This window comes from Manis javanica, chromosome 10 (genome assembly GCF_040802235.1).
Source record: "Manis javanica isolate MJ-LG chromosome 10, MJ_LKY, whole genome shotgun sequence".
NCBI classification, from domain to species: domain Eukaryota; kingdom Metazoa; phylum Chordata; class Mammalia; order Pholidota; family Manidae; genus Manis; species Manis javanica.
In genome coordinates this window covers 110065908-110092546 of record NC_133165.1, presented here as the reverse complement: position 1 = coordinate 110092546, position 26639 = coordinate 110065908, and the positions used below count along the sequence as shown (strand labels likewise).

At 57.4% G+C, this 26639-nt stretch overlaps 1 protein-coding gene across 4 annotated transcripts; it reads left to right on the top strand.

Annotated features, from left to right (window-relative positions):
* The first annotated feature begins 4435 nt into the window (after positions 1 to 4435).
* Positions 4436 to 26608, top strand: KCNJ4 (potassium inwardly rectifying channel subfamily J member 4). 4 transcript variants are annotated; one of them, XM_037006957.2, is made up of 4 exons: positions 4436 to 5313; positions 20441 to 20685; positions 24414 to 24504; positions 24878 to 26607. In XM_037006957.2, exon 4 carries the CDS (start codon positions 24917 to 24919, stop codon positions 26249 to 26251), a length of 1335 nt encoding a protein of 444 aa, XP_036862852.1. In that variant the 5' UTR covers positions 4436 to 5313; positions 20441 to 20685; positions 24414 to 24504; positions 24878 to 24916; the 3' UTR covers positions 26252 to 26607. The 4 variants fall into 4 exon arrangements, with proteins under 4 accessions (XP_036862852.1, XP_036862853.1, XP_017519532.1 ...); XM_037006958.2 differs by lacking the exon at positions 24414 to 24504; XM_017664043.3 differs by lacking the exons at positions 20441 to 20685; positions 24414 to 24504.
* Positions 26609 to 26639: the final 31 nt, after the last annotated feature.

The following is a 26639-nucleotide window of genomic DNA, read 5'->3' as shown; positions in this document are numbered from 1 at the left end:
ACCTGGGGCTCGGAACTCTCCATGCCCAGAGGTTTCCCATCTGCAGGTGAGTTTCCTCCCTGCCATTTCCCCTTTCCCAAGGAAGGGGCCCAGGGCAGCTCTTGGACACCAGGGATCCTTTGTCCCCAGACCACCCACTTAGGGGGGTTCACAGAGATATCACCTTCCACCCACCCCTGAACACCTCTTCCTAATCTTCCTCTCTGTGGTTGAATTGTAGAGGTTCCCCACAAAGAGAGGGTGTCTGCAGGGCCCAGGACATGGCCCCTGCACAGGGCCCCATGGTTAATACCACTTAATGCCCTTTGAATGCCACATGTCGGGCATGTGTTTGATGTGTTTGTACAGGTGTGTGTATGTGTGTTGTGAGGCTCTGTATACACTAGGATGTGTGTGTATGTACATGTGCTGGGCGTGCATACATTGGTGTGTGTGTGTTCTTGGGATTCACATTTGAGTATGTGTATGTAAATATGTGTATTTCTGGCTGCGTGGTATATGCTTGCAGGTATATGTTGTGTATTTGTGGCATATGTATTTACACATGCATCTATTTGTGTCTTTGCTGGTGTATATGCATATCTAGGTGGGCATTTGCTGGTTTGTACTTGTGGTGTGCACACATGGATGTGGAAGACCATGAGGTCTGTGTGCATGTGGGGGAGCGTGCTAGGGTCTTGGTCGCTGGCACTCTTTTCTCCCCCGTCGGCCCTCACCTGAAGGCTGTGGCCAAGGCTTGCTTTTGCCCCCTCTGCAGACTTGTGGCTGCCCAGGTCACTGGCTCGCCTGGGTCTTTGCCCAGTGTGGGCTGGGGGGAAAGGGTGGGTGGGTGAACCTGGGGCTCATGTGCCATCCTCTCCCCGCCTGGCCTCCTCCCCTCCCCACAGCAGGAGCAGCAGCGGGAAAGGTTGGCGGAGGGGGACTATTTTGGGAGCGTCTCCTTAGCAACAGCTGCCACGGCCGTCTGTGGCAGTTTTTCTATAGGTGCTAAAATATTCCACCCTGGTGACTACTGAGTGCTGGGTGGGGGGGGCGAGGGTGGGAGCAGAGGGCGAGTCGGACCCTACAGTCCTCTATCCTCAGGGCATAGCCTGCTGGGATGGGTCCTGGCCCGCTGGACCCCCAGTGACCCTTTCCCCATCTCTGGTCCTCACCCTTCAGGGCTGCTGGGACTTCAGAGTTCTGAGGCAGGCCAGCTGTGTCCTGGGTCTAATTTTTAATCTAAGCAGCTGGACAATCTAAGCAGCTTGTCCCATCTGTAGAAGGAGCTGGCCAGACTTTAAGGAACTCTCTAGGCCCAAAACCCCTGGACTCCATGACTGTGGCAATTTGAAGTGTCCCTTTTCCTGCTGCCCTCTCCAGCTGTCTACCTGCCTGGCCCAAGTCCCCTCCCCTCCAGACCTCCCAGCCCCCTGCACAGGCTCTCAGGGCCCTCAGAGAAGTCTGACTGGGCTCCCAGACTGAGCCGGTAGTGAGTCCTCAGCTGGCCTGGAATGACCTTTCCCTAGAAACCAGGAGCTGGTTAAATCCTGGCTCAGACACCGGCTTACTCCCTGGCAAGGCACGTCCTCCCTCCACATCGTTTTAGTTTCATCACCTGTGAACTAGGGACAGTCACAGAAGCTACCTCGTAGAGATATGAGGCTCAAATAGGAGAATGGAGAGTAGGCAGGAAGCTCTGACAAAATGTGTAGATGGAGGAAGGCTTTATCATCATCCCCATGGAACATCAGAGCAAGTTTCCCCTTCCAGAGAGTTGCCCCCGGCCACCATCCAGGTCACACCTCTTGTGCCTCATTCCCAATGGCAACAAGTGCCTGGTGGAGTTCCTCTAAGGATCAAGGGACCCCGGCCTGTGAGGGCCTAGAGTGGCGCTGGGCTAACAGTATGCCCCCAGCGATGCTGGTTCTCCTCACTCCATCCGGGGCGCTTTGGGGTTAGATGATGACAGTCTACTTGCCCTTTGGGCGCCCAGTCCAGACTGTCACATTACAGATGAGGCCTCTGAGGTCCAAAGGGGACAAGCAACTTGCCCAGGGCCACCCAAGTTCTGACATGGAAGCCTCCCCTGCACCCACCAGCCTCTGCCTACCTGTCTTGTGTCCCTGCCCCTCCCCTCCACCCTGTCCACATAGGGCTAGCAGCTATTCAAACAAGGGAGGGACAATGGCGAATTCTTCCTTTAGTCTTTATTCCTCCTCAGAACAGTGGAGGGGCATTATCCTATGATAGGATATCCTACATAAGAGGAAACAGGCCCGGAGAGGAGAGGTGAGCTGTGCAGAGTCACACAAGGGTTGATGGTGGAGAAGGGACTCTTTCCTGGGGTCCCCAGACCTCTCCCTGCCTGGAGCTGCCCTTTCTGCCTCTCTCTGCCTTCTCCCAGCCCACCCTGGGCCTCCACAGGACCCTCCTTACAGGAGATGAGTGTTGTGCTGCAGCCCCAGGCCTAGCAAGGTGACTGTGACCAGCAGTTTCTTCTCAACCCCTATGACATCACAACCACCAGGCTTCCCCTCTCCCACATGTCATTGTCCCCAAGCCCCTTAAACTTGTGTCCAGTGTCCTAGCATCAGGTCTGATGTCACAGGGACAGATGCTCTGGGTCTACACACACCCCCATCTCCATCTCCCCTTCCTTCCTGCCCTTCCTCCCTTCCCCTGCACCTCGCACTCCCAGGGCAGCCACCAGGCCAGACCTCTGGTTTGGTGAAGAGACCACAGGTCATTTGCCTCATCCTCAGCCTCCCATTTCCAATATCCAGGGAAAGGTATGCTAGGTACCAGGCACATATCTGCCACTGACCCAGCATTCAGATGGCTGGAAGTCCCCCATCCATTCACATGCCAAAGACTCGTGTCAAGGAACTTCAGCCCCGGGTGCCTGCTCACGAGGGCTCAGCAGAGTAATGAGGAAGTGGCCATGGAATGGGGCATGTGCTGTGGGGATCTGCACACTGCTGAAGGAGGACGGGGAAGGCATGGTTGCATTTATTGAGCACCTGCTGTGAGCTTTGCCCCTGTGAGGGAGAAGGATGGTTAGAGACCCTATCTTACAGGCAGGTTAAATAAAACACTTGCTCAAGATCGGGTAGCTCCTAAGTGCTTTTGAGCCAAGGGTAACCTGACTTCCAAGCCTGCAAGAAGCCAAACTAGTACCCAGTGCAGGGGCTGGCACGTGGTGTGCATGAGTGCTGGATGAATGAATGAATGGGTGATGAATGACTTCTGCTGGGGACATCAGGAGGCCTTCAGGGTAGGTGGTGTGGAGGCCAGACTTGGAGAGCAGCAGGAATTCTCTGGGCAGAGAAGGAGGAAGGGCACTTCAGGCAGAGGAACAGCACATGCAAAGGCAGAGAGGAGTGGAAGCATCTGGTGTTCCAGAATCTGTAGGAATCCGGGTGTATGTGTGGGTATATGGGGTGCAGGATAAGGTGGGGGCCTGATTGTAAGTCACGCAGAGGAGTCAGGACTAGATGTTCTCAGGTGGGAAGGAGCCCATGGGGATGGGACAGTCACACTTATGGTGGTTCGTGTGCTGTTGCCTGGGCTGGACACATTCTCAGGTATCAGCTTGGAGGAGAAGTAGAAGGAGATTTCATATTCAGTGAGTCCTCAGTCCCGCTCAGGTGCCTCAGTTTCTGCCTGTCTTAACTGGGAGAAGTCAGAGATGGCCAGGTTCCCAGGGAAGTTCTTCTGGCTGTCTACCTGTCCATGTTCCCTCATCCTACCACCCTGGAGGAGGAGTGCCTTCCCTCCTGCGCCTTTGGAGGGTGGGCATGAGGCGGCAGGATGGCCACAGGAGTGGCCGGCTCCCTAGGGGCTGCGGGATGCTGGGTCTGCTCCGCACAGTCCGGAGTGTGGAGCCCAGTCCCGGAGGGCACTCAGAGCGGGAAAGAGAAGAGCCCGCATCTTCACTTGCAAAGACAGTTTGGTGTAATGGTGACGTAGAGACCACGAGATTGGGGTTTGGTCAAGCCATGCCACCTCTGGGTGACCTTGGTCAAGCTGTGACGTTCTCTGGTACTTAGTCTTCCAGGCTGTAAAATGGAACGGTGCTGTCTAGGTGATTGTGAGGGTCCTTCTAACAGGGCCCCTCTCTCGCTAAGAGCGGAGTGCGTAGGGTCCTTAACTGCTGGTACTTCAGGAGAGGAGGGGGACGGCCGGGCTGGGGGAAGCGGCCCGACGCCCCTGCGTCCAGGGCCGACCGTCTCCAGCCTACCCCAGTCCAGGCTCGGAGGACCCCTGCAGCCCTACCCCTGGGGGCCTGGAAAACCCGGGAGCGAATTCTCGGAATGGGTTCTGGGAGGAGCGCTCCTGGAGGGCGGAGGAAAACCCGGGCAGGATCTGGGGCAGGAGCGGGGCCATGCAGCCCCTCGCCTCTGCCTGTGCCCCGCGCGGCGGGCGGATGGGAGGGGTGGGATGCCAGGCTAGGCAGAGAGGAAGGGGCAGAGCCAGGACCCGCGGGCCGCCTGGAGCTCCGGCGCCCCGAGGGGGCGGGGGGCGGCCTCCGCAGTGGGGCGCGGGTCACGTGTGAGGAGGGGCGAAAGTCTCGCAAAGCGGGGCGGCGTGCCGCGAGTTGGGAGTTCTCGGCGCGCCGCGGGCGGCGGGAGCTCGGGCTCCCGGGCGAGCCGGGGACGCGGCAGGGGCGGGGGCCTGGGTCCGAGACAGCGGGGGCCGCACCGAGAGTGGGAGGCAGAGAGAGACGGAGAAGGACAGAGACCGGGAGGGAAACAGACAGAGACGCGCAGGGGCGAGAGCCAGGGCAGAGGCGGGAGGAGGCGGGGGAGAGCCCGGGGGGGCGACGGAGACGCCGACAGAGACCCCGCAGGGAAGGTCAGGGGCCGAGGCGGCTGGAGGAGAGCGCAGCGGGGCAGGGAGCTGAGCGCAGGGCGGGGGACGGCGCGGGGGACAGCGAGGGCACAGCCGGGGGCGGCGGAGCGAGGGCCCCTGCGGCGGGGGCGCAGGCGCGGGCGGCCGAGCGCCATGGGCCCCGGGACCCCCGCGCTCTGACCCGGCCGGGGCCGACGATGCTGACACCGCGGCGGCGCCGAGGACGCGGCGCGGGGCAGCGCTGAAAGTTGGGCAGCCCACGGGGAGCTGCGCGGGACGGCGCGGAGGCTCGGAGGCCCGGAGACCCGACAGACAGACCCGCAGGCGGCCGGGGCGGGGGCGGGGCCGGCCCGCCGAGTTCGCGGGGAGGGGGCGCCCGGACTCCCCTCTCCCCGCCGGGACGCCGCCCGCCCGACTGCGCCGTGGGATGTAGCGCCCGCTGGCCGCTTCCCGGACGCTCGTCGGACCCTCCGCCCCGCGGTAAGCCGGGCCTGCGCCCACCGCTGGCGCTGTCCGTCCGTGTGTCCGGCCGCGCGCGCGTCTGTGTGTCCCGCCAGTGGGTCGGCACCTTTGGCCCCGTCCGTTCAGTACCTTACTCCGAACCCTGGTCTCGGCTGCCAGGCGCGGGTTAAGCGCGGACGGCGACTCCGCGGGAGCTGGCGAGCTCTGTAGGTCTGTCGGTTGAGAGCGTCGAGGTCTGGGTTGCTGCCTGGAAGAAGAGAGGTGGGTGGAAGAGGCCTTGACCTCCTGCCCCGCCACGACCTCTCCGTACCTCCTCCCATCGCAGTTGTTGGAGGAGATTTGAGGCAGATGACTTGTGGCAAAGGTTGGGGGTGGGGGTGTCCTTTCCATCTCTCTAACAGCAACCTGTTTGCAAATGGCCCTCTGATCAGAAAGAGAACAAAATCCCACCTCTTATGTTTTGAGCACCTACTTGGGCCAGGTGACCCCAGGGTGGATGGTCAGGAATCCAGTAAAGGAAGTATTTCATGGTTCACAGTGGCAGAGACCTGAGGCTTGGAGAGAGGCAAAGACTGCTTTCCCTCCCTACAGGAGAACCCCAAGGAAAGCAAGGCCCGAATGGGGTCCCCCATCAGGGATACTTCTCTGCAACACACTGAATGTCTCCCACCAGCACCCCACCACACTCCTGCCCCCAGCGCCCAGGCTCCAGGGTTGGGAGAGGATGCAGGGAGGCGGTGGGTGGAGTGTGGCGGAGGGACTTGGGGCAGGCAGCCTGGCATAGAGGGCAGGTGAAGGCCTCAAAAGCTGTAGGCTGGCAGCAGCAGGTTGAGGGGACAAGAGCTGAGGAAGGGACGCCTGAGGGCAGCACATGCAAGACCCAGAGAGGAGCCAGACGTGTGTGTGTGTGTGTGCGCCTGCCTGTATGCACGCACGTGCACGTGTATGTGTAAAATGTCTATTCCACTTCTCCCACACTTTCCAGTCCCGTGACCTCCAAAGCTTCAGGACTTTGGGGGGCTGCTGGCAGGAATTTGGGGGCCTAAGAGCTACCCTGTGGCCCTGGCTCAGCCTGGGATGAGAGAACAAAGCAGAAGAGGGTGGTGGGCTAGGGCTGGGCGGCCACGTGGAGCAGCAGAGGCTGCTGAACATTAAGCTGACCCATATCCACATTGGAGCCTGGAGGGCCAAGCCTAGAACATTCGACTGTTCCCCACTGAGAGGAGAGGCCCTTTCTGGACTTTTCTGCACTAGGCAGTGGGCCTCACATACCTTATGTTCAGACTCCTAGAAGTCAGCTCAGCTAGCTGTGGAACCAGCACCCTGGGCAAGTCACTTTCCTCCCTGACCCTCAACTTCCACATCTGTGAAGTGAGGACACCACTGCCCCACTGACCTCACAGGGGCTCTCTGGGCCCAGATGGGCTGAGGGCTTGGGGGTTGGGGGAAGTGCTGGGCAGATGGAAGGAAGAACTCATTTTACCTTTGGGAAGATGAACAGCTGATGGAAAGTGGGGAATATGGCCTGAGACAGAGGACTGGCTGAGAGGAGTGCCCAGGCATCAGAGGGGGGTCTGGGGCTTGAGAGCTGTTCCCCAGGAGCCTTTGGGTTGCCCTTGAAAAGAAAGCTCCTTTCCCAGAAAAAGCCTTTGGGGGCACTGGAAGCAGACAGAATTTGCCTTAAGCTTCTGTTGAGTGACCTTGGGCAGATGGCTTGACCTCTCTGGGCCTCAGTTTCTTCAACTGCAGAATGGGGATGATGGTACTGACTTCACAGGGTTGATGAATGATTTTCAGACTATGTCAGGTCTCTGAAAGCAGCTTGCACAAGCCTGGAGCACAGTAGGTTCTTAACAGACATTTGTGGAACCCGGAATGAAGTAGCTCTGGGAGATGCTGCGAAAAGCTTTCTTAGCTTGGGATAAGAAGGAAGGGAAGGAGGAACAGGGTAGGCTTACAGGGTGGGCTGGTTCTTAATGTGGATCTGGGGGAGGCGGGGGCGAGTGCTGAGGGGGTGTGAGGAGGAGGGGGCCCCTCTGCGGGGACCACTGAGTCACGAGGACATGTAAGCGACATGACAACCAGCAACACGGTAACCAGGAGACTAGCGGTGGTGGGAAACGGAGCTGGAGCCGTGTGCTGGGGGGGCAGGACTGGCAGCACTGGGGCTGGTGCGTCTGGGGAGCAGCCAGGCTGGTTTTTCAGAGTGAGGAGGGGAGGCGCCAGGACCAGGTGGGCTGGAGAGAAAGAGGAGGCGGGGTGCGAGGAGGAGAGGTGACTCCGGGGTCTGCTGGGCAGGGGGCCTTCTCCCTCACCTCCCCAGGCTCCTCACTCCTCTCCTCCACATCTCCACTTTTCATGCCTCTCCCCCTAGGATGCCAAATTTGGCTCACGCAATCTGTCGTCTCTCTTCTGAGATTGGCACCGGGACCAAAGCCGAGCGAGCGCATTACATCACCGCTGCTCCCCCTGCACGAGGAGAGGAGAGGGAGGGCCCGAGGGCCAGGGGGCAAGGGGCCAACCCTCAACTTTCCTGTCTTCCTGCTTACTCTTCTCACCTCAGGTCCAGGTGTGGGGGGTTTCGGGGAGCAGCCAGGGAGGATCTGGAGGCACAGCAAGGGCTCCAGGCTCGGGGAGATCCCTGGGCCAGGGCAGGAGGTCAGACCACGTTGCTGGCCCCTTGGCTAGAAGGGGCCTGGTAGGCAGGGAGCCTGGGGTCAGGACTCCAATGTGTCATTGACTTTGTGTGTGACCTTGGGTCGGTACCCCCACCCTCTGCCTGTGTGTAGACAGAGAAGAGTCAGCCACTCAAGATCTTGGAAAGTCTCCTGAAAGAAGATGCCCTCGAGTCCTGTTGCTCTCCTGCGTATAGACCGGCAGTCCTGAATTTTGAACTGCTCTCTCTGACCTTGAGCAGCTCTTCTCATTGCTTCCATTTCCTTGCCTGTAAAATGGAGACACAAGAACCGTCAAAGTCACCAGAAGTGAAAGAGGTACCAGACATGAAAGAGGGGGACAGTGCAAAAGGCAGGGTCTGGCTCTGAAACCACAGACACTCAGGGGCTCTGTGGCACCTGAATGCTGGGCTGCAGGCAGGGAGCAAGCCAACCCCAGCCCTGGCGGGGACATGGGACAGTGTCTGTATTCAGAGAGAAGGCTGGGAGCTTAAGGCACTGGCCTGATGCCCTCATTTTACAGAAGTGGAAATTGAAGCCCAAAGAGGGAAGTGGACCCACTCAAGGTCACAGTGATGGTTTCGGGGTGGAGAAAGCAGAGCTGGAGCCTGAACCCAGAGCTGCTGGTGCCCAGACCTGCCTGGGGAGAGACAGGCACACAGGCAGGCACATGTGGCAGGCCTGGGCAGGACCCAGGGGCTCTGGGCACCCACTTCTCACTCTGGCCCCCTCCCTTCTCTCTTCCTGCTCCCTGGCTCCCTTCATCCCCCCATCGCTGGGCATTAATCCCATCCATTCCTCTTGCCCTATTTGAAGATCTCCTTTTCAGACTCATTTTAAAGCCAGTTTCAGGCAGTCCCAGGCAGGGACAGATTGGATTTGGGGTTTAGCTAGAAGATCATGGCCCCTTCTAGAAGACTTCCAGAGCTGGAGGTGAAGAAAGATGGGGAGCTTCTGTGGATGTTATGTGAAATAGTGAGCTCCTCATTCCCAGAGTTATTCAAGCAGAACCAGATGAGTACCTGCCAGGGATCCTGACCTGGTGACTCCTCCTTTACGGATGAGGTTGAATGACATCCCCACCTCCAAAGTCCCAGGAGGCTTTGCTATTCCCCAGGAGGAGCTGGGAAGCAGCACCCATCATTTACCGACTTCCTAGCAAGGAAACTCACGTTGTTGCACTAGGCACTAGGCTGGGAGCTCTTGCAATGCCTTCTCGTTTAATCCTTCTAGCAACCCCACAGTATTGATTTGATGTCCCTGCGTTACAGATGGGGGAGCCATGGCTCAGAGAGTCTATGTGATTTGCCCAAGGTCACACAGCAGGGAAGAAGAGGAGCCTGGACTTGAGTCTGGGCCAGTCTGATTCTTGGGAGCTGTCCCTGGGACTTCCTTGGGAAAAGAGTGATAAACATCCTTCCCCTGGGCTGCAGTTTGGCAGGAGACAGTGTGTCGCCCCCACAGCATGACACCCCCTCAGGGATCCCCTGGGGGCTCCATTCTGAAGACAGACAGACATGCACCCGAGGGGAGAATTTTACACATGGAAAAACTAAGACTCCGAGACAAAAAATGACCTGCTCAAAAGGGCCCAGGGAGTTTGTTTTGGGCCATTCTCTGTCCCCTGCTCCAGTGAGTGAGGAAGGGGCTTTGGGCTGATGGTGGCATGGGGTCTGGGATGCCAGTGCAGACTGCTGGGTGGGTGGCAGAAGGCTGAGAGAGAGCTGCTCTAGGTGAGGGCTGTGGGTGAGTCAGCCTCAGGACCAGGGAGAGGGAGCAGGTAGAGAAACCAGCAGGAAAGAAGGGCCCACCTCTGTCCTGCCTGGTCCTGCCCACAGATGTCAGTGTCATATGGCCTATGAGGTCAGGGGACACTGTGGGTGGGACCTGCCTGGCAATAGGATCTTGCAGCCAGCAACCTTGCATGTGGTTCCCTGTGTGACCTTAGGTCAGTTTCTTACCCTCTCTGAGCTTGGTACAACATCGGTGAGACCAAGAATCTGGACGGAATCATCTATTTCCGCAAAGTGGCTGCCATTGGGCTGATATCTCAAAATACTCCTCCCATCCCCTTGAGGACCCCAGGCCCTGGACAAAGGGTGGGCAGGAATCCAGGGGGTTGGAATAACCTTTAAACCTCCTAGGCGACTCAGCCCTCCTTGGGGTGTGGGGGGAATCTCCGGGCACAGCTCTTCTTCTCCTTTTCATCTTTATTTTTCTCCTGCTCCTTCTTCCCCTTGCTACGTGGGCTGATCGCTGCTCAAACTTTTAATTCAGATGGTAATTGAAATAATAATATGGGCTGAGGCCCCTCTGCTTGTGACGCTGCAGCTGGTGGAGCTCAGCTATGAATAGATCTTGAGTCACACATGCGCGTTCCTGCAGGCGCGCGCACCCAGGGCTCACAGGGTGGTGGGTGGGGTGCAGCATGGGGGGCAGGGGGGGCTCATGCTCTGGCTTGCTCTGGGTCTCAGCCCCCTACTCCCAGAGGCCTGGGCCAGTTCTGTCCCTGTGGCCTGCTACCAGGTCCTTACGGCTAACATGGAAGACTTGGGGCCTCAGTGGTTCTCTTTGGTTACAGAAGGGGAAACTGAGGCTCAGCTAGGGGGAGTGGCTGGCTGGCCATAAATAGAAAGTGACTGGGACTAGATTTGACCTGTTTTGGCAAAACTCTCCCCATAGTTTTGCCTGATTCTAAGACCAGTTTTGCAGGACAGAGTGGCCAGGCAGAGGGGTGGGGGGCATGCTGGGGTGTGGCCTTGTCTCTTCCTTTGCCTTGCCTCCTCCCAACACACACACACTTGCATGCACTCTTGCATACTATCACACATTTTTGTACACACACACAGACACACTCATACATGTGAATTTGCTCAGATAGATGGTGTTATTGCATGGTGGCTGGGGTGACAAAGGTTTCCTCAGGGCTCCTGCTGCAGGAGGGGGGACAAGCCCTTGTGTGCAAGGGGCTTTATATTTCGTGATGTCCCGTAGTCCTCCCTGCCACCCTTGGAGGACCATCACCCCCACTTTTCAAATGGGAAAACTGAGGCTCAGTGAGAAGCCCAAGGGCTGGCAGGTGGGAACAGCCAGATATTGTTTGTCCTCCTGGGAAGGTCCCCAGTTTCAGTCATTCTGGGACTGCCTGGCCAGTTGGTGACCATCCTAGCAGATGGAACATCTGGCTTCAGTGGGCAGGGTTGGTGAGGTGCCCATGAGGGGCATTGGCAGGTCAAGGAGAGGGGCTCCCAGGAAAGGTGGTCCTTGGTGTCCCAGACCCCAGCCAGAGCTGTGTAGGGAGAAGGCATTGTCGTGGAGACCTACTGGCTGGGAGCTTTGTTCTAGGCCCGGCCAGGTGGGCCACGCAGGTGGCCTCCAGAAGAGCAGAGCGTGGCAGGGGTATGGACCTACAGCTAGGTAGGGGGCTGATGGAGAAAACTATCCCCAGCGTTACCCAGCAGCCCCATTCTGCTTTTCCTTCAGCACTCTCCTGGGAGATGGAACAGCTGAGCCCAGAGACCACAGTGATTTGTCCAAGGTCACACAGCAATGGGAGCAGAGCTGGGGCTTGATTGGCCCTGGGCTCCACCCGACTTGTCTGCTTCCAACCCCCAGGACTGCTGTCATCCATTCCCCTCTCAGACACCCTTTATCTGTCACGTTTGGAGGAGGGAGGGAAGGGCTGGATTGCTTCTACCCCCTCTCCTGGGAAAAATCCCCAGATTGGAGAGAGGAGAAGGGGTAGCAACCCCTTGTCACGACAGACATAGCTGAAGGAAGACGTTTGCCTGAATCAGGCAGGCCTGGGAGTGGGTCCCGGCTCAGATACTCACCCCATGGGACCTTGACCAGGTCACTGTCCCCCTGGGGGCTCTCTTTGCTCCTCTGTGAAACAGGGGCAGCCTGCAATGAGGGTTGGGAAGGAGGGCTGGGTCTGGCTTTTCCTTTTGTTGCTCCTTGTGTTCTCGGAGAGTACCCCAGCTTCTCCTGGACTGCAGGGCAGGGGGGCGGGCCTTAGCTGGGCCAGGAGGAGCAGGTAAGAGGCCGTAGGTAGCTAGGCCGGGACCGCAAGGGACCGATCACACTTGACTGATAGGGAAATTGAATCCTCGGGGAGCGTGTTGGCCCAGTCTTGGCCTGGTGGCAGAATTGGTGCCATGATTCGCCACTGGCCTGTGGGGCACTACAGCAGTGTCTGTCCCCCACCCCACCCCAACCCCCAACCCCCACCCCAAACTCCAGGTAGGAGCCTCTCCTCTCCCCTGGGAGGCCTGGGATGAAGTCAGGCTTGCCACCTGCCCAGTGAGAGTTAAGGCGCTGCTCACCCTGGGGGACAAATGGAATGGGGGCCAGTGATTTGGGAACCCCATGGGGCCATACAGGGGAGGTGGCAGGCACAAACTAGGGGCCCCTGGCTGTGGGTGACATGGAAGGTGGCAGAAGAGGCTACAGTCGCTCAGAGCCTCCTACACCCCTCTTGGTGGGGAGCTCACCATCTTCCCAGGCAGCCTGCTGTGTCTGGAAAGTTCTAGTAATTGATACTTGCCTCCCACTTTGGCCTTCAGTCTGCAGGCCTGAGGGAACCCTGGGCCTGGAGGACTCAGCCTGCTTCTGACAGGAGGGATGGCTGGCTTCCCGGTTCCCCCAACGCTTCTCTTCCCCATCTCTGTAGTTTCAGTGAGGCCTGTGGATGGGCAGACAGTACCTGGGTCCAAGTTCAGCTCCATCCTGCGCAGCTGTGTGGCCTTGGGCAGCCTTTGGGCCTCCCTAAGCCGCTGTGCCCTGGCCTTAGGGTGGACTTGTGCCCCTGCGTCTGCGGGTTGCTGGGAAGATCCAGTGAGCCTGTGAGTGTTCCATGGCCTGTTGCTGACATGAGCTGCTGTGCGGCTGGATGGACCATTCCAGAGCAATTCCCAGCAGATTTCCAGGCCCGCGGCCCCCACACGCCCGGCCCTCACCTTCAGATACTGCTCCTCTGGCTCCCTGGGGCATCCATGCGCCATCTCCCTGCTGAGCCCTCCAGATCGGCTTGGGTGGCGGTGGGGCTGGCTGAGCGCCATTGCCAGGCCACGCAGCTGCAAATCCTGAGGCCACCTGACCCTGGAAAGAGCCTCTCTCTGGCTGGACTCCAGGGCCATCCCCCAGACAGTGGGCAGGAGCTGGGCAACAGGGAGGAGAGGGGACCTGGTGGGGCAGAGAGTGGGCCATGGCCTCATGCTGGAGCTGGCCTGGGTCCCTGAGATGACAGGCCAGGAGACTGAGAGGAGAATGGACAGTCAGCCATGGAACGGAGTTGCAGTTACCAGCTGAGTTAGTTATAGCTCCCCATACTCCAGTGGGGCTACCTGAGGAGGGGTGAGCTCCCTGTCATGGGAGGTGTGCAAACAACTGCTGAATGGCATCTGTTAGGGGATAGCATCAGGTTGTAACACAGGGCCAAGGGAAGGGATTGGACCCAGAACCCAGAGTCCCTATTGTTTGGGCCGCATTGCAGAGGTCCTGTGACCCTAAGGGCCTAACAGACTGTTCCAAGTATTCTCCAGTGGCCTTCAGCAACTCTCCACATGCTTGTGGCCCCAAAGCCCATGGGCCAAGCATGGGCAGCTGCAGCTTCAAGACAAAACTTCATTCCACGTCTCAGCCCATTCACAGCTCCTAAGCACCCTGCAGGTCAGTGTTTTTCAAACTGCTTGCAGGTCCTGACCCACTAGTGGTTGTGAAATTGATTTAGTGAGCTCACTATATTTTTTAAAAATGAAATTTAAAGAATTTGTAGGTAGTGCAGTAACTATTCTGTGATGCTCTTGTTTCAGCTTTTAAAAAAAATATATCATGTAATGAGTAGCAATATACAATATGTTTGTTTTCACTCTGGGTCTTGGTCAGAAAGTTTGAAAGCTCCTGCTCTGGATGGAAACATCTGATGGAGGCTTGGGTGTCCAGATTCTTTTTTCCCAGGATGCTCAGTTCCTAAGCATAAAAGTGTTGAGAATTCTAGGATGCCACTACTCTGTCCTTAGACCTCCCTTCCCTGGGCCAGTAGCCTACCCTGCTCCAGGCCCCCAAGCCCACAGTCAGCCACCTGCCCCTGGGCCTAGGTCCCGCCCTCTGCTCAGTCCCCCTTCATCCTTCTGCTCCCTGCTTGCCCACCTCTTCCCCGGGGATCTTCTCTCTGAGCCCTCTGGCCACACAAACCCTTTGCCTCCTGTCCTCTCATGCTCACATGGGGAGCTCAGCAAAACAGTCTTGTATCTTAGTCACTTGTCTTCCCCAGCACACAGTAGGTGCCCAGCAAATGGCCATTCATTCCACAGTGATTTATTGGGCACCCTCTGACGCAAGGCACTGTGCTGGGCTGGGGACACACCAGGCGCAGAGCAGATGCTGCCTCAGCTCAGCAGATATTTAGTGATGAATGAATGAATGAATGAGTGGAATCTGGAAGTCTCTGGCCTTAGGAACCAGCTGGGCAGATGGTCAGAAACGAGGAGAAAACACGTAGCACTTTATCTACTTGTAGTAGGCATTCAGAGTGACAGTCACTCGTGCTCTAGATGAGCAGGTGCATGGAGTGGAGCCGGGCCTGGTGCCCCTCCCACTGGCTCTGGCCCTTCTGAAGCCCTCTGTCCTGCCTGCCTCCCCTATCCCCGTGCCCCCTCCCACTCCCTGGAGCTTCTCTTATGGGCCCATGAAGCCAGGCTGCCCTGCTCAGCCCCAGGAGGCCCCCTGGGGACACCTGCGGAGAAGCCAGTGCTCTGTGGGAGTGGGAGGTGGAGGCCTGAGGCCTCAGACATCCTGCCCTCCACTCCAGTGCCACAGAAGGTCTCCTGGTCTCCGCTCAGGAGACCTCCGCTGAGAGGTTCTCCCTGACTTCGATGACAAAAATAGCTCCCCCTCAGTCACATTCTGTCCTGTCATCCTGCTTAGGTCCTTCACGGGAATTATGATGGGCTGAAATTATCTTGTTTCTTTGTCAGTCATCAGATGTTTATTAAGCATCTGCTATGTGCCAGGCCCTGGGGTTCAGGAAAGAGGTAGAGATTCAAGGTCCCTACACCTAAGGAGACTGCACGAAGTTGGTTTGGGTTGGATAGATGCTGTGAGGAAGATGAGGACACAAACAGTGAGTGCCTGGAGGGCCTCTTGGAGGAGGCAGCCTTTGAATCAAGACCTGAATGGTAGGAAGGTACAAGAGGTGGGATCTTAGAAAATTTCAACCAGAAGGGATAGCCAATGTGAAGACCCAGAGATGGGAATAAATGTGGTGTGTTGAAGGGACAAGGTGCCTGTGGTTGGGAGTTGGGGTGGAGGGTGGAGGGGGTGAGGTCAGAGAGGCCAGGCCTGTGCCATGGGAAGCCCTGAGAGCCCTAAGCAGAAGAGTGACGTGGGTCCTCAGCCCACAGGGGGAGGAGACTGGGCAGAGGCACGGGGGGCAGCTGCAGAGTTGCCTGGTAGGGACGTGGCTTGGAGCAGGGAGAACTCTGCGGGTCCGACGGATGGCGTGTGGGCCAGCGTCCAGGTCCCAGTCCCGAGGTTCACCCACTTGCGGAGGCTCCTGAGCACCACGTGGGGATGAAAGAGCAGCTCCCACCTCCAGGGTGCGGTGAGAATCAGAGGAGCGGCCAGGTCTTGGGAGTAACGCTAAATGTTAGCTGTTACACCGTTACTATGAAGGTCGGGCTTCTGGAGCGTTGAAGGATGCTGCCAGGTGTCAGGCCTGAGTGACACCCCCCCAAACCCAGCATCACAGGGACGTCACAGACTGAGCTGTGGAAGGCAGGTGGGGGTAGGACGAATCTGCTCTGGAGGGCAATTGGGGTGGGTGGTATTTAAGCCAAGGCTGAGCCTGGGCACTGCGTGGGGTGTGAGTACAGAGGCTGGAGGGGTGAGAGAGTGAGGGGACACCTGGAGAAGGGCGCTCAGGGCCCAGAGGGCTCAGCCTATTGGAACTGCTGGGAGTGTGGTGGTCTCAGGGGAGACCAGGAAGGGGCTGCAAAGAGAATGGGAGGTGGTGGTAAGTTACCCCTTTCCAGAAGGGCTTCTGCACTTTACAGATTATAAACCCTTACCCTGCACAGTCACCATTCATCTTCACAGCATGCCTGTGAAGTCAGTGTTATTCCTCTCTATTCTATAGATGCAATTCAGAGAGGTTTAGGCATTTTGCCATGGCCACACAGCACTGAAGTGAAGTGTTCTCAGGCTTTTTGGGGCCACAGTCCCTTTTGAGGACTAAATAATGTATGACCCTTCTAAGAAAATCACACATATGTACACACCAATTTTAAATCTTTCTATGTGTCTTTTTTTCTATAGGTAATACATTCATGTGGTTCTAAAATTAAAAAGACACAAACGGGAATACAGTGAGAATTCTTCCTCCCACCCCATCCCCAGCCACCTGCTTCCTCTCCCTGAGGCAGCCAGTGTCACCAATTTCTTGGGTCTCCATCCACAGACAAGCACAGACAAGCCAATACGTTTATATATAAATTCTCTTCTCTCCTTTCTCACACCAACGGTAGAACTCAATGTTCATCACTTGCCTATTTCACTGAAAAACACATCGTGAAGACCCAGGATGCTCCTCACAGGGCTCCCCCAACCTTTTTCTGGCTGTGCGGTGTGTGCCATCCATGGATGGGCATCGGGCTGCTTCTAGGCTGGGTGGGGCAAACCGGGCGCCTGTCTCCCGGAGAGCAGAGAGCATGCAGCCTGAAGGCTGAGGTCCCGGGGGCACACACGCGTGTCACAGGCAGTGCCCTAGCTCTCTGAAGCCACCCAAGGGAGGGAGGGAGCCTGGGACTCCCCTTCCCCACCTGTCCTCCTCCCCGTACCCCCTCTTAGGCTCAGCCTGTGGGCCCAGCAGAGAATGCAGGAATCCTGTGTGAGCCTGAGTGAGGAGCCCCCACTCCCCAGAGAGCTGGGGGCCCCTCTCCCCCTGCCAGCAGCCACAGCTCCTGGAGTCTTGTTTGCTGAGAGGCCTAGGACAGAAGGGCAGTGTGGTGGGGGCAGGGGCGGGGGAAAGGGGCTCTCCACACCCCCCCTCCCCCTGTGCTGGGGTGCAGGGATGGCGAGGGCAGACCCTGTGGCACCAAGGCCATTTCTGCTCCTGGTCCCAGTCACCAGAGCTCCCCCATCCCAGAGCCTCCCCTCTCCTCTGCCCACAAGGAGTCTTCGTCCTTTCTGGCCCTTTGTGGCCAGGAAGAGAAGGACGTCCAAGTGGAGAGGGGAGGGAGGCTGTTGGACTCGGGTGGGCAGGGCTGGTCCAGGCCAGCTGAGCGACTCTCCTCTTGGTTTCTGGGGCACGGCTGTCCTGTTAACCTCTCAGCGGCTGTGCCCCCACCATGGTCTGAGGCCCTTGTCTCTTCTCATCCAGGCGTCTTGTCCCAGGCGATCTCGCCCGCTCTGACAGCCTCCGGGCATTCAATACCAAACACACCCGGCTCGGCCGGGCTCTTGTGACTGCACGTGCCGTGGACTTCACCTGGACATTCTCAGCTCCCTAAACCTGGTCCTCTTGTGATGCCCCACATTGCCTGTTCCCGCCACCCGCCACTCAACCCCATCCAACCCACCACCACGCCCTGTGGGCTATTGGTCCAGAATGTGTCCCAAATCTCTTGACTTCTCTCAAGCAACACTGCCACCACCCTGGCAGCTCCAAGCCACCATGGTCACTGGCCAGGGCTCAGCATTACCCCCTCGCTGGTCTCGGCCTTCTGCTGTGTCCCACATATCCCACCCCACTGTGTGTGCCGCACTCAGACACTGGAGGCCTCTGAGGCCACATAAGGGCAGGGGTGCCACTGTGGCCATATTGAGGATGTTTTCTTTCTTAAGCCTGGTGACAGATACCCAGAGTATATTTTATTATTCCTTATTCCTATTTATCCTAAAGATTTCATAAGAAAACTTAAAAGATCAAACCAGGCAAAACCCGACTGCCTGCCCACCTGTTCCCATGGCATAAGGATGAAATTCACAACCCTTCCCACCCTTGACCTCTGTATCCTCATCCTGGGCAGCTCTTCCGCTTGCTCATTTCACTCTGTCTACCTGGACTTGTTGCATAATCTTGACATACCAAACTTTCTGGAATGTTCCATACCTCACCTTCTCCTGATCAACTTGACTACTTACTACTCAGGTCTCAGTTTAAATGTCACTTGCTCACAGAGACCTTCGGGGACCTCCCCAAATGAGAGCCCTTTGTCTCCTGTCATATCACACCCCACTTTTCCTTCAAGTAACTTACAATTTATGACGGCCCATCTGCGCAAACACATGCTATGTGTATAGCGTCTCTCTCCAGCTCATCCGTAAGCTGCATGAGTCCACAGCCTGTGCCTGACCCACAGCAAGGGTACAACAAATAGTACTCGAAAGAGCAATTTTGGAGGAAGAGTACACAGTGGACTAGAAGTCACAATGTGGGAGGTTGAATCCTGTCACCTATGAAAGAGCTGAGGTTGTTCTGGGACAGAGAAATTTTGCGGACCAGTTTTCACTTTCTGATCCCTTGGGGTGGCCTCTTTGGTGGGACTGTCTAGAAAATAGAAAGGGGCTCCTGCCAGGGGTGGGCACACCTGGTTACAGCAGGGGATGGGGTCCTCCAGCCACCGGCTCCTGCCATTTGGTCATGACCAGAAGGCATTCTGGGAAACTTGCTTTCTAAGCCTGTTCACCTGCTGGCTGAGAGGTTGGGAGGGAGCAGCGAGGTGCAGAGCTGGAGGAATGAGCCTGTTCACCCCACACAGCTCAGAGCCTCTTTGGAGCCCAGAGTCACCTGTGTATCTAGGGTCTGGCTGGACCCAAAATCAGGGACCCAGTTTGTGACTTCAACTTGTCCTGTGACCCAGTTTTTCTTTTCCCAGTAGGACTGACTTGGCAGAACCTGACACATAGTAGGGAGAGTTAAATGTTTACCTACTGGAAGAAATATGCAATGTGACTGTTTCTTCGAGGCAGGAAAACAGAGTGTCCAATGAATGTGCTCTGGCATTGATTGTCTGGGTCCATATCCTGACTTTGCCACTTGTCCAACTTGTGTTTAATGTTGGACAAGTTGCTGAACTTCTCTGTGCCACGATTTTCTTATTTCTAAAGTACGGATAATAATAGTACCTTCCTCTGAGGTCATGGGGAGGATGGCAGAAATTGATGAGTATAAAGTACTCAGAGTAGTGTTTGCACAGAGGAAGTGCACGCTAAGTTCTCTGTGTGGATTTTGTGATATCATATGACCAGCCACTGGGGCAGAGGCTACATGTGCAGTGGATTTCAGGGTATGGAAGGTGTGGGGGTAGAACAGCATTTATTGAGCACCCACTGTGACCTGAGCTTTTCTGACAATTGACAGTCTGCATCTGGCCCTCACGAACGCCCTGAAAAGTAGGCATCACCATGTTCCTTTGCAAACGAAGACGCTGAAGCTCAGGTTGCTCTAGGAGCCTGCTGGAACTAGCAGAATGGAGCTTGCTGCTGGCCCAGTAACGTGAGACTATGAAGTCACTGCTCTTACTCACGGCCCCCTGGTGCCGGTGTCAGAAGACAAACTGGGCAGGGCTGTGTGATGGGTGCGGGGTGGGCTCTGGCTGCTATACCTGAAATTCTGGAGTGGGGATCAGAGGAAGGACTGCTCAGCCTCGCGAGTGATTGGTGCCATTCATCAGTCACTCAGTCTGTTGGGCATGGGAAATGCGTGACCCCAGTTATTCATTACAGTCTTATGAGGTAAGGCTTATTATTAGGCCTACCTAAAGATGAGGAGTGCAGAGACCAGAGAAGTTAAGTAACTTGCCCAAGGCTACAAAGGCAGAAGTGGTACAGAGAGTCCAGGGTCTAAGCCACTGTGCTGGGAGGGGGAAGATGTGGGCTCTCAAGATCCCTGAAGACCAGCTAGTCAGACCTCCTGGGGTCTGAAGAGCAGGACAGGGGCCTGAAGAGGACAGCGAGTGGCAAGGAACATCTGTCAGCATTTCTTAGGGCTGGAGCCATCCTCAGCTGCCCTTTGCTCTTTGAGGAACACAACTCGGCTGCCTCCGCCTTGAGCGCTTTCCTCCTGCAAAGCCCATGCGTAGAGCTGAAGGGACCCCCACAAACCACGGGGTCCAGGCCTGGGGGCTCAATCAGAGCTGGAGTCAGGGGCAACCGCAGCACTCCTCTTGGGGCTGGGAAACGGGACACTGGTGTTAATTCCTTTCACTTCCTCCAGGGAAATCTTCCCACTCTCTTGAAGCCCTCATGGGTACACCGAGTCAGCCCTCGGCCCCGATGCCCGGCATCGCCCCGCGCCTGCTCCCCCTGGTGGAGGAGTTAGCTTCGCCCTCCGGGCCCAAGCCCTGTAGGCTCAGCCTCAGGAACGCCCACCGGGTCACCTGCCTCATTTCAGGCTGTGCTGGGCACCTTGTTGCATTACACCTTCCCAACTCTCCTGCCAGGGAGCAACTGTGGTCCCCATTTTGCAGATGGCGAGCAGGAGCACCTGGCTGGAAGAGTTAGTGGTGGAACCAGGACCCGAAGCCAGGTTTCCCGACTCCCAGTCCCGTGTTCTTACAGCGCCGTCATCTTCACCTTCATGTTCATCTTCATCGCCACCGCCATCATCATCATCAGCATATTCTGTTCATTTTACCTGCGATGCCCCATTGAACCATCAGCCGATGTTTCTATCATATAGTCGTTACCAGTTTGGCCTCAGTGGCCCAGTGAGGTGGGTACCTTTATCATCATCTTCATTTTGCACATGAGGGAACTAAGGTCCAGAGAGGACGTTCTAGGAGGCAGCGGTACTGAGGCTGAAAACCAGACCTTGCCACTCCAGACATGAGGGTGGAACCAGCTCGTGGCTGGCAGTGCCACCAGGGAGGGCTTCAGAGGCTGGAGAGGGCTCAGGCTGGGCCTGGCAAGCTGGGGCGAGGCAAGAGGGATTCTGCTTGAATAGGGTGTTGTGGGATGTGAAGGGTCCCCAAGACCAGAGGCCGGGGGCCAGGGTAAGCCGGGAACCTGGAGCCAGCCAGACCTGAGTCGGATCCTGGCTTTGCCATTTCCGCTGTGTGACCCTCTACCTCACCCCTACTTCCCCCACCTCCAGCCTGCGATTCCTCAGCTGGGAAGAGAAGTACTAACCTCCCTTGATGCTGTGGTAGGTGATTAATAAATACTCGTTAAATAAACAGAGGATTACGTTGACACTTCAGTGAGGTATACTGGGAAGTGCTGGCACAGAGCTGGCACTGCCCGAGGGTTCATTGCCCAAGAGCAGCCACAGAGAAGGGCTGAGCTGTGTGACCTTGGGCAAGTCACTTCACCTCCCCTGTTGTCCCACTGCATAACAATGAGATGCACAAAGGCCCTGCCGGCTGGCTGAGAGCTCCAAAGAGGGGCCTCCTGCCTGCTCCAGGTTTCAGGAGCACTCGGTGAGAACCCACCTGGGATGCTGCCACTTCACCAGCTTTTCTTTTCCAAAGGAACTGTAGGAAAGGAGGGGGCATTTTGTGTCATAAAATCAGATCGCAGACTGAAGAGGTGGCAGGAACGGGGTCTTCCTCCTGCCTCCTCTGGATCCCCAGCAGGCAGGGTCCCCAGGCCTCCTTAGCACCCCAGGAAGGGGCAGGATAGCTATGGTGCCAATGAGCTGACAATTCTACTGGTCACCGTCACTATTCCCTCCACCTGCGTGTCCCTGGCTCCTGCTGACCACAGTGCCAAAGCCCTGTTCTTGGCCTCAGTTTCCCTAGTTGTCCAGTGACTAGGGGCACCAGATTTTGGATATTCACAGCACAGTGAAATTAAAAGGAAAAAAACTGTGGTGACTGACACATTGTCAATCCTTCACTTTGCCAAAAAAGGACATTAATTTTTAAAGAGCTGTCAGCATCTCTCATACCCATCATTCCCCAAAAGAAAGAATGTTTGCCATGAAGGGAATCTCAGGATGTACTCCTAGAATAAAGGACAGGGACTGAAGGAGGAATCTGGCCAGGAAGGAGATGAGGTCACCCAGGAAGGCACAGGGACCAGCCCCCAGGGGCTCCAGCATAGGAGACTGTGTCCCTCCATGTGTGTTCATAGGTCCCCTTCGGTGCAAGCGAATTAGACCAGCCCCAGGCCTTCTAGAAAAGTGCCGTTTAATTGTAGGCACAATACGGCGCCTGAACAACCAGGGTGCTCGCTCTCTCTTGCAATAAAACATCTATATTCAGAGGAGGACGGCTCCCGGCAGTCAAGGCCTCTCCCCGGCTTCCGAGTTCTGTGTCCCTTCTCTTCCCCACTTTTCCCGGGAGCCCTGTGCCTTTGCCGGGAAGCCCCGTGTGTCAGACGAGGGAAAGAAAACCTGGCCTTCCCGGTGGTTATCCCGTGAATGTGCAGCGCCAAGCTCTGTCCTTTGCACTTTCTGGGCGGGCTTTGTGCCGATCAGCCCGCGCGCTGGTGGGCAAGCCTCTGGCTCCTGCTGAGGCATCCTGGCGATGGGCAGGCCGGCTTATTTGAGCGGGTCAGTGCAGACAAGGGGCTGGCGCCCAGCAGCCGAGGGTCTTCAGGGGCACAGGCTGCACACAGGCCTCTCCATGGTGGAGGGGACGGGTCTTGAGGGGGCATCTGTGTCTGGGGCAGCTTTCCCAACAGCCCAGGAGAGGCTATTTCTGAGCACGGGCCTGAGCTGGCTTGGGCAGAGCAGTGCAGGACCTGGCCCACTGCAGGGGCTTGCGGAATGTCGGCAAGATCAGGAGGGGAGGCGCAGGGGTGGGAGCAAAGCTGTGGTCCCAGCAGGCTGCAAGTTGGGGGTCAGGGAAAGGCAGGGGTTGGGGCATGTGTTAAAGTTGGGGTTGGGAGTGTGGGGTGGGGATATCTGGAGCCTGAGGGCTGGCCCGGGGGCGTGGGGCTTGACAGAGAATCTGTCACTCCCAGAGTAGTGCTGATGGGGGCCAACAGTCTATAACCATGGAGAGATCATCTCCCTCATCCCTCACCCTAGGGCTCTGCTGGAGAGTGGGTGCCCCATGAAAAGCACTCTCCTGCAATACAAGATGCATCCCCCAGGTCAGCACCAGTCCCTTTGGGCAGAGAACCAGGGTCCCCACCACCCTGTGTTTGTGTTTGACCTTAGGTAGGGCCTCATCCTGGGCCTCCCAACTAGAGCTATAACTGCTTCAGGGCAGGCATTGGAGGTCCACAATACCTGTTGGACAGATGGGTCTCACTGGTTCCATTTTCCAGATGAGGAAACTGAGGCTCAGAGCAGTCAGATAAGTTGTCCAAGTTACATGGTGGATCCGGGACTTCAATCCAGGACTATGCAACCTGGGAGCTCCTTTTAAGGTGGGAAGTGAGAAGAACCCAGAGTTGGGGTGGGGTGGCCACGGGGGAGGGGTTGGGGGGCAGGGCTCACTCTCCCTGAGCTAAGAGAGGGAGTTTCTCCCTGGAAGAGGCAGGCTCTGAAGCTGTTGATCTCTAAATTACAGCGTTGGCGCGCACCGGTTGCTGCAGCAACCGAGTTGTCCTTAACTGGGGAAGTGTATAAACATTGCCACAGATGCACAATTAGATCAGGAAGAAGAATAGAACAGAAAATAGAAACTTCCAGCCTTATATAATTCTGGGCCAAAATGTTACCAGGAACCCAGGCCCAGTCCTGGTCTGCCAGCCACTGGGGCCCTGGGTACCACCAACTCTCTCCTGGGTGCCCAGTGGAAGGGAGGTGGGGACGGAGGATCTGCCTCTGTGGGCCCAGCTGGTGCGCCTGCCACCCGGTGGGGTGAGGAGCCGCCTCCGCTGAAACAGCTGGGGACACTGACAGGCGAATCCTGCCTCTCACCAGCTTCCTCCCACTCCGGGAAGGAAGGCAGGAGGGTGACTGGCTTTAACTGAGCACCTACTGTTTCCCTGGGTCCTGTGAGGCAGGTTTTGATCCCCATTTTACAGATGGAGCAACTGAGGCTCAGAGACATGAAATGAGTTGTCCCAGGTGACATAGCTGGGCAGTGGGTGCGTTTGCCTCCCCCAATCCTGTCTCCACACGGGGAACTCATCACAGCGCCTGAGGGCTGAAGGGTGACCGGCTTGGACCCACTCACTCTCCAACTGTGTGGCCTTGGGCCGGTCACTTCTCTCAGAGCCCCTGTCCCTCACCTGTGGCCTGGAAATAGCGATGCCTACACAGGAACAAAGTGTGAGGCCTCCCTTCCTCCGTCTTAACCACCACCATTGGCATCTTCACCCACCACTGCTCCCAACAAGTTTGGGGGCAGGACGGGAGCTGAGGTGGGACTGTGGGTCCCAGCACTTCCCAGTGGGACATTCTGCAAAGACGGAAATGCCCTGTATCAGCTCTGTCCAGTATGGTAGCCATTGGCCACATGCGGCTACTGAGAACTTGAAATGTGGCCAGTGCAACTGGGCAGCTGAAGTTAAACTTTTATTTAATTTTAAATAAATGTAAAGAGTCACAGGTACCCGTAGCTGCCGTATTGGACAACACAGGAGAATGCCCAGCCCCAGAGGGACCCAGAAGGGCAGAGGCGGAGCGCAGGGGGTGAGTGGGGGCCAGAGCATTCACTGTTCCCTCTGCTGGGGTCACATGGGACAAGGGGGGAGGGGCGGGGCAGTGTGAGGGGCTCGGACTAGGACCTGGATCCCGGTGGCCTCAGCTTCCCATCCTGCAGACCCCAATCCCAGAGCTGGGCCCGCTGTGGAGGCCCAGCTCAGGCCTGGTCACCCCCTCCCTGTCGTCAGAACCATCTTAACTGTCACATCCTGCCCACCAGGGCAGAGGGGGTCTTGGGTCCGAGCCCAGGTCCTTCCCCTCCTGAGCGTCTTGGGGCTGGCATTTGTGCCCACTGAGCCTGGGCTTCTGGGGCTCTTGGAGGGGGCTCCCCTGCATCTCATGTCTGGCTTGTCCTTCCCAGGCCCTGCATCTCCCCAGGTGACCACGCCGGCTTCAGGACATGCACGGGCACAGCCGAAACGGGCAGGCCCACGTGCCCCGGCGGAAACGCCGCAACCGCTTCGTCAAGAAGAACGGCCAGTGCAATGTCTACTTTGCCAATCTGAGCAACAAGTCACAGCGCTACATGGCGGACATCTTCACCACCTGCGTGGACACGCGCTGGCGCTACATGCTCATGATCTTTTCTGCAGCCTTCCTCGTCTCCTGGCTCTTTTTTGGTCTCCTGTTCTGGTGTATCGCCTTCTTCCACGGTGACCTGGAGGCCAGTCCAGCAGTGGCCTCGGCAGGGGCCGCAGTGGGCAGTGGTGGGGCAGCCCCAGCAGCCCCCAAGCCCTGTATCATGCATGTGAACGGCTTCCTGGGCGCCTTCCTGTTCTCAGTGGAGACACAGACAACCATCGGCTACGGGTTCCGGTGCGTGACGGAGGAGTGCCCACTGGCAGTCATCGCCGTGGTGGTCCAGTCCATTGTGGGCTGTGTCATCGACTCCTTCATGATCGGCACCATTATGGCCAAGATGGCCCGGCCCAAGAAGCGGGCGCAGACACTGCTGTTCAGCCACCACGCGGTCATCTCGGTGCGCGACGGCAAACTCTGCCTGATGTGGCGCGTGGGCAATCTGCGCAAGAGCCACATTGTGGAGGCCCATGTGCGGGCCCAGCTCATCAAGCCCTACATGACCCAGGAGGGCGAGTATCTGCCGCTGGACCAGCGGGACCTCAATGTGGGCTACGACATCGGCCTGGACCGCATTTTCCTGGTGTCGCCCATCATCATCGTCCATGAGATTGATGAGGACAGCCCACTCTACGGCATGGGCAAGGAGGAGCTGGAGTCGGAGGACTTCGAGATCGTGGTCATCCTCGAGGGCATGGTGGAGGCCACCGCCATGACCACCCAGGCCCGCAGCTCCTACCTGGCCAGTGAGATCCTGTGGGGCCACCGCTTTGAGCCCGTGGTCTTCGAGGAGAAGAGCCACTACAAGGTGGACTACTCGCGCTTCCACAAGACCTACGAGGTGGCCGGCACGCCCTGCTGCTCTGCCCGCGAGCTGCAGGAGAGCAAGATCACCGTGCTGCCCGCCCCGCCCCCCCCGCCCAGTGCCTTCTGCTACGAGAATGAGCTGGCCCTCATGAGCCAGGAGGAAGAGGAGATGGAGGAGGAGGCAGCCGCTGCCGCCGCTGTGGCTGCGGGCCTGGGCCTGGAGGCGGGCTCCAAGGAGGAGGCGGGCATCATCCGAATGCTGGAGTTTGGCAGCCACCTGGATCTGGAGCGCATGCAAGCCACCCTCCCGCTGGACAACATCTCCTACCGCAGGGAGTCTGCCATCTGACCTCCGGGAGCTGCCCTCCCTGCTTCCCATAGAGCCTCTTTCGGGGTGGGAGGCTAGGACACCCCTCTGCACTCAGGACAGGCCTGACTCTGGCTCCGTGGATCTTCTGGAGGGAGTTGGGGGCTTCAAAAACTGGGGCATCCCTTCCTACTGACTCCAGAGCCCAGGCCTGAGAAGGGCCCAGGATACCCTCAGTCCTACCAGCCCAGGTTCCCCAGCACCCACCCACGGGCAGCTTGGGGACCCCAGGCCCACCACCCTTTTCCCACCTATCCTTCAAGGACATGCCCCTTTGCTCTCAGAACCTTGGGGAAGGCGGCTGGACTGCTAGGGGTGGGGGATGGGCATCATGGGGTTCTGGGGTGGGCAGTGGGTTAGTTTGGGGGGA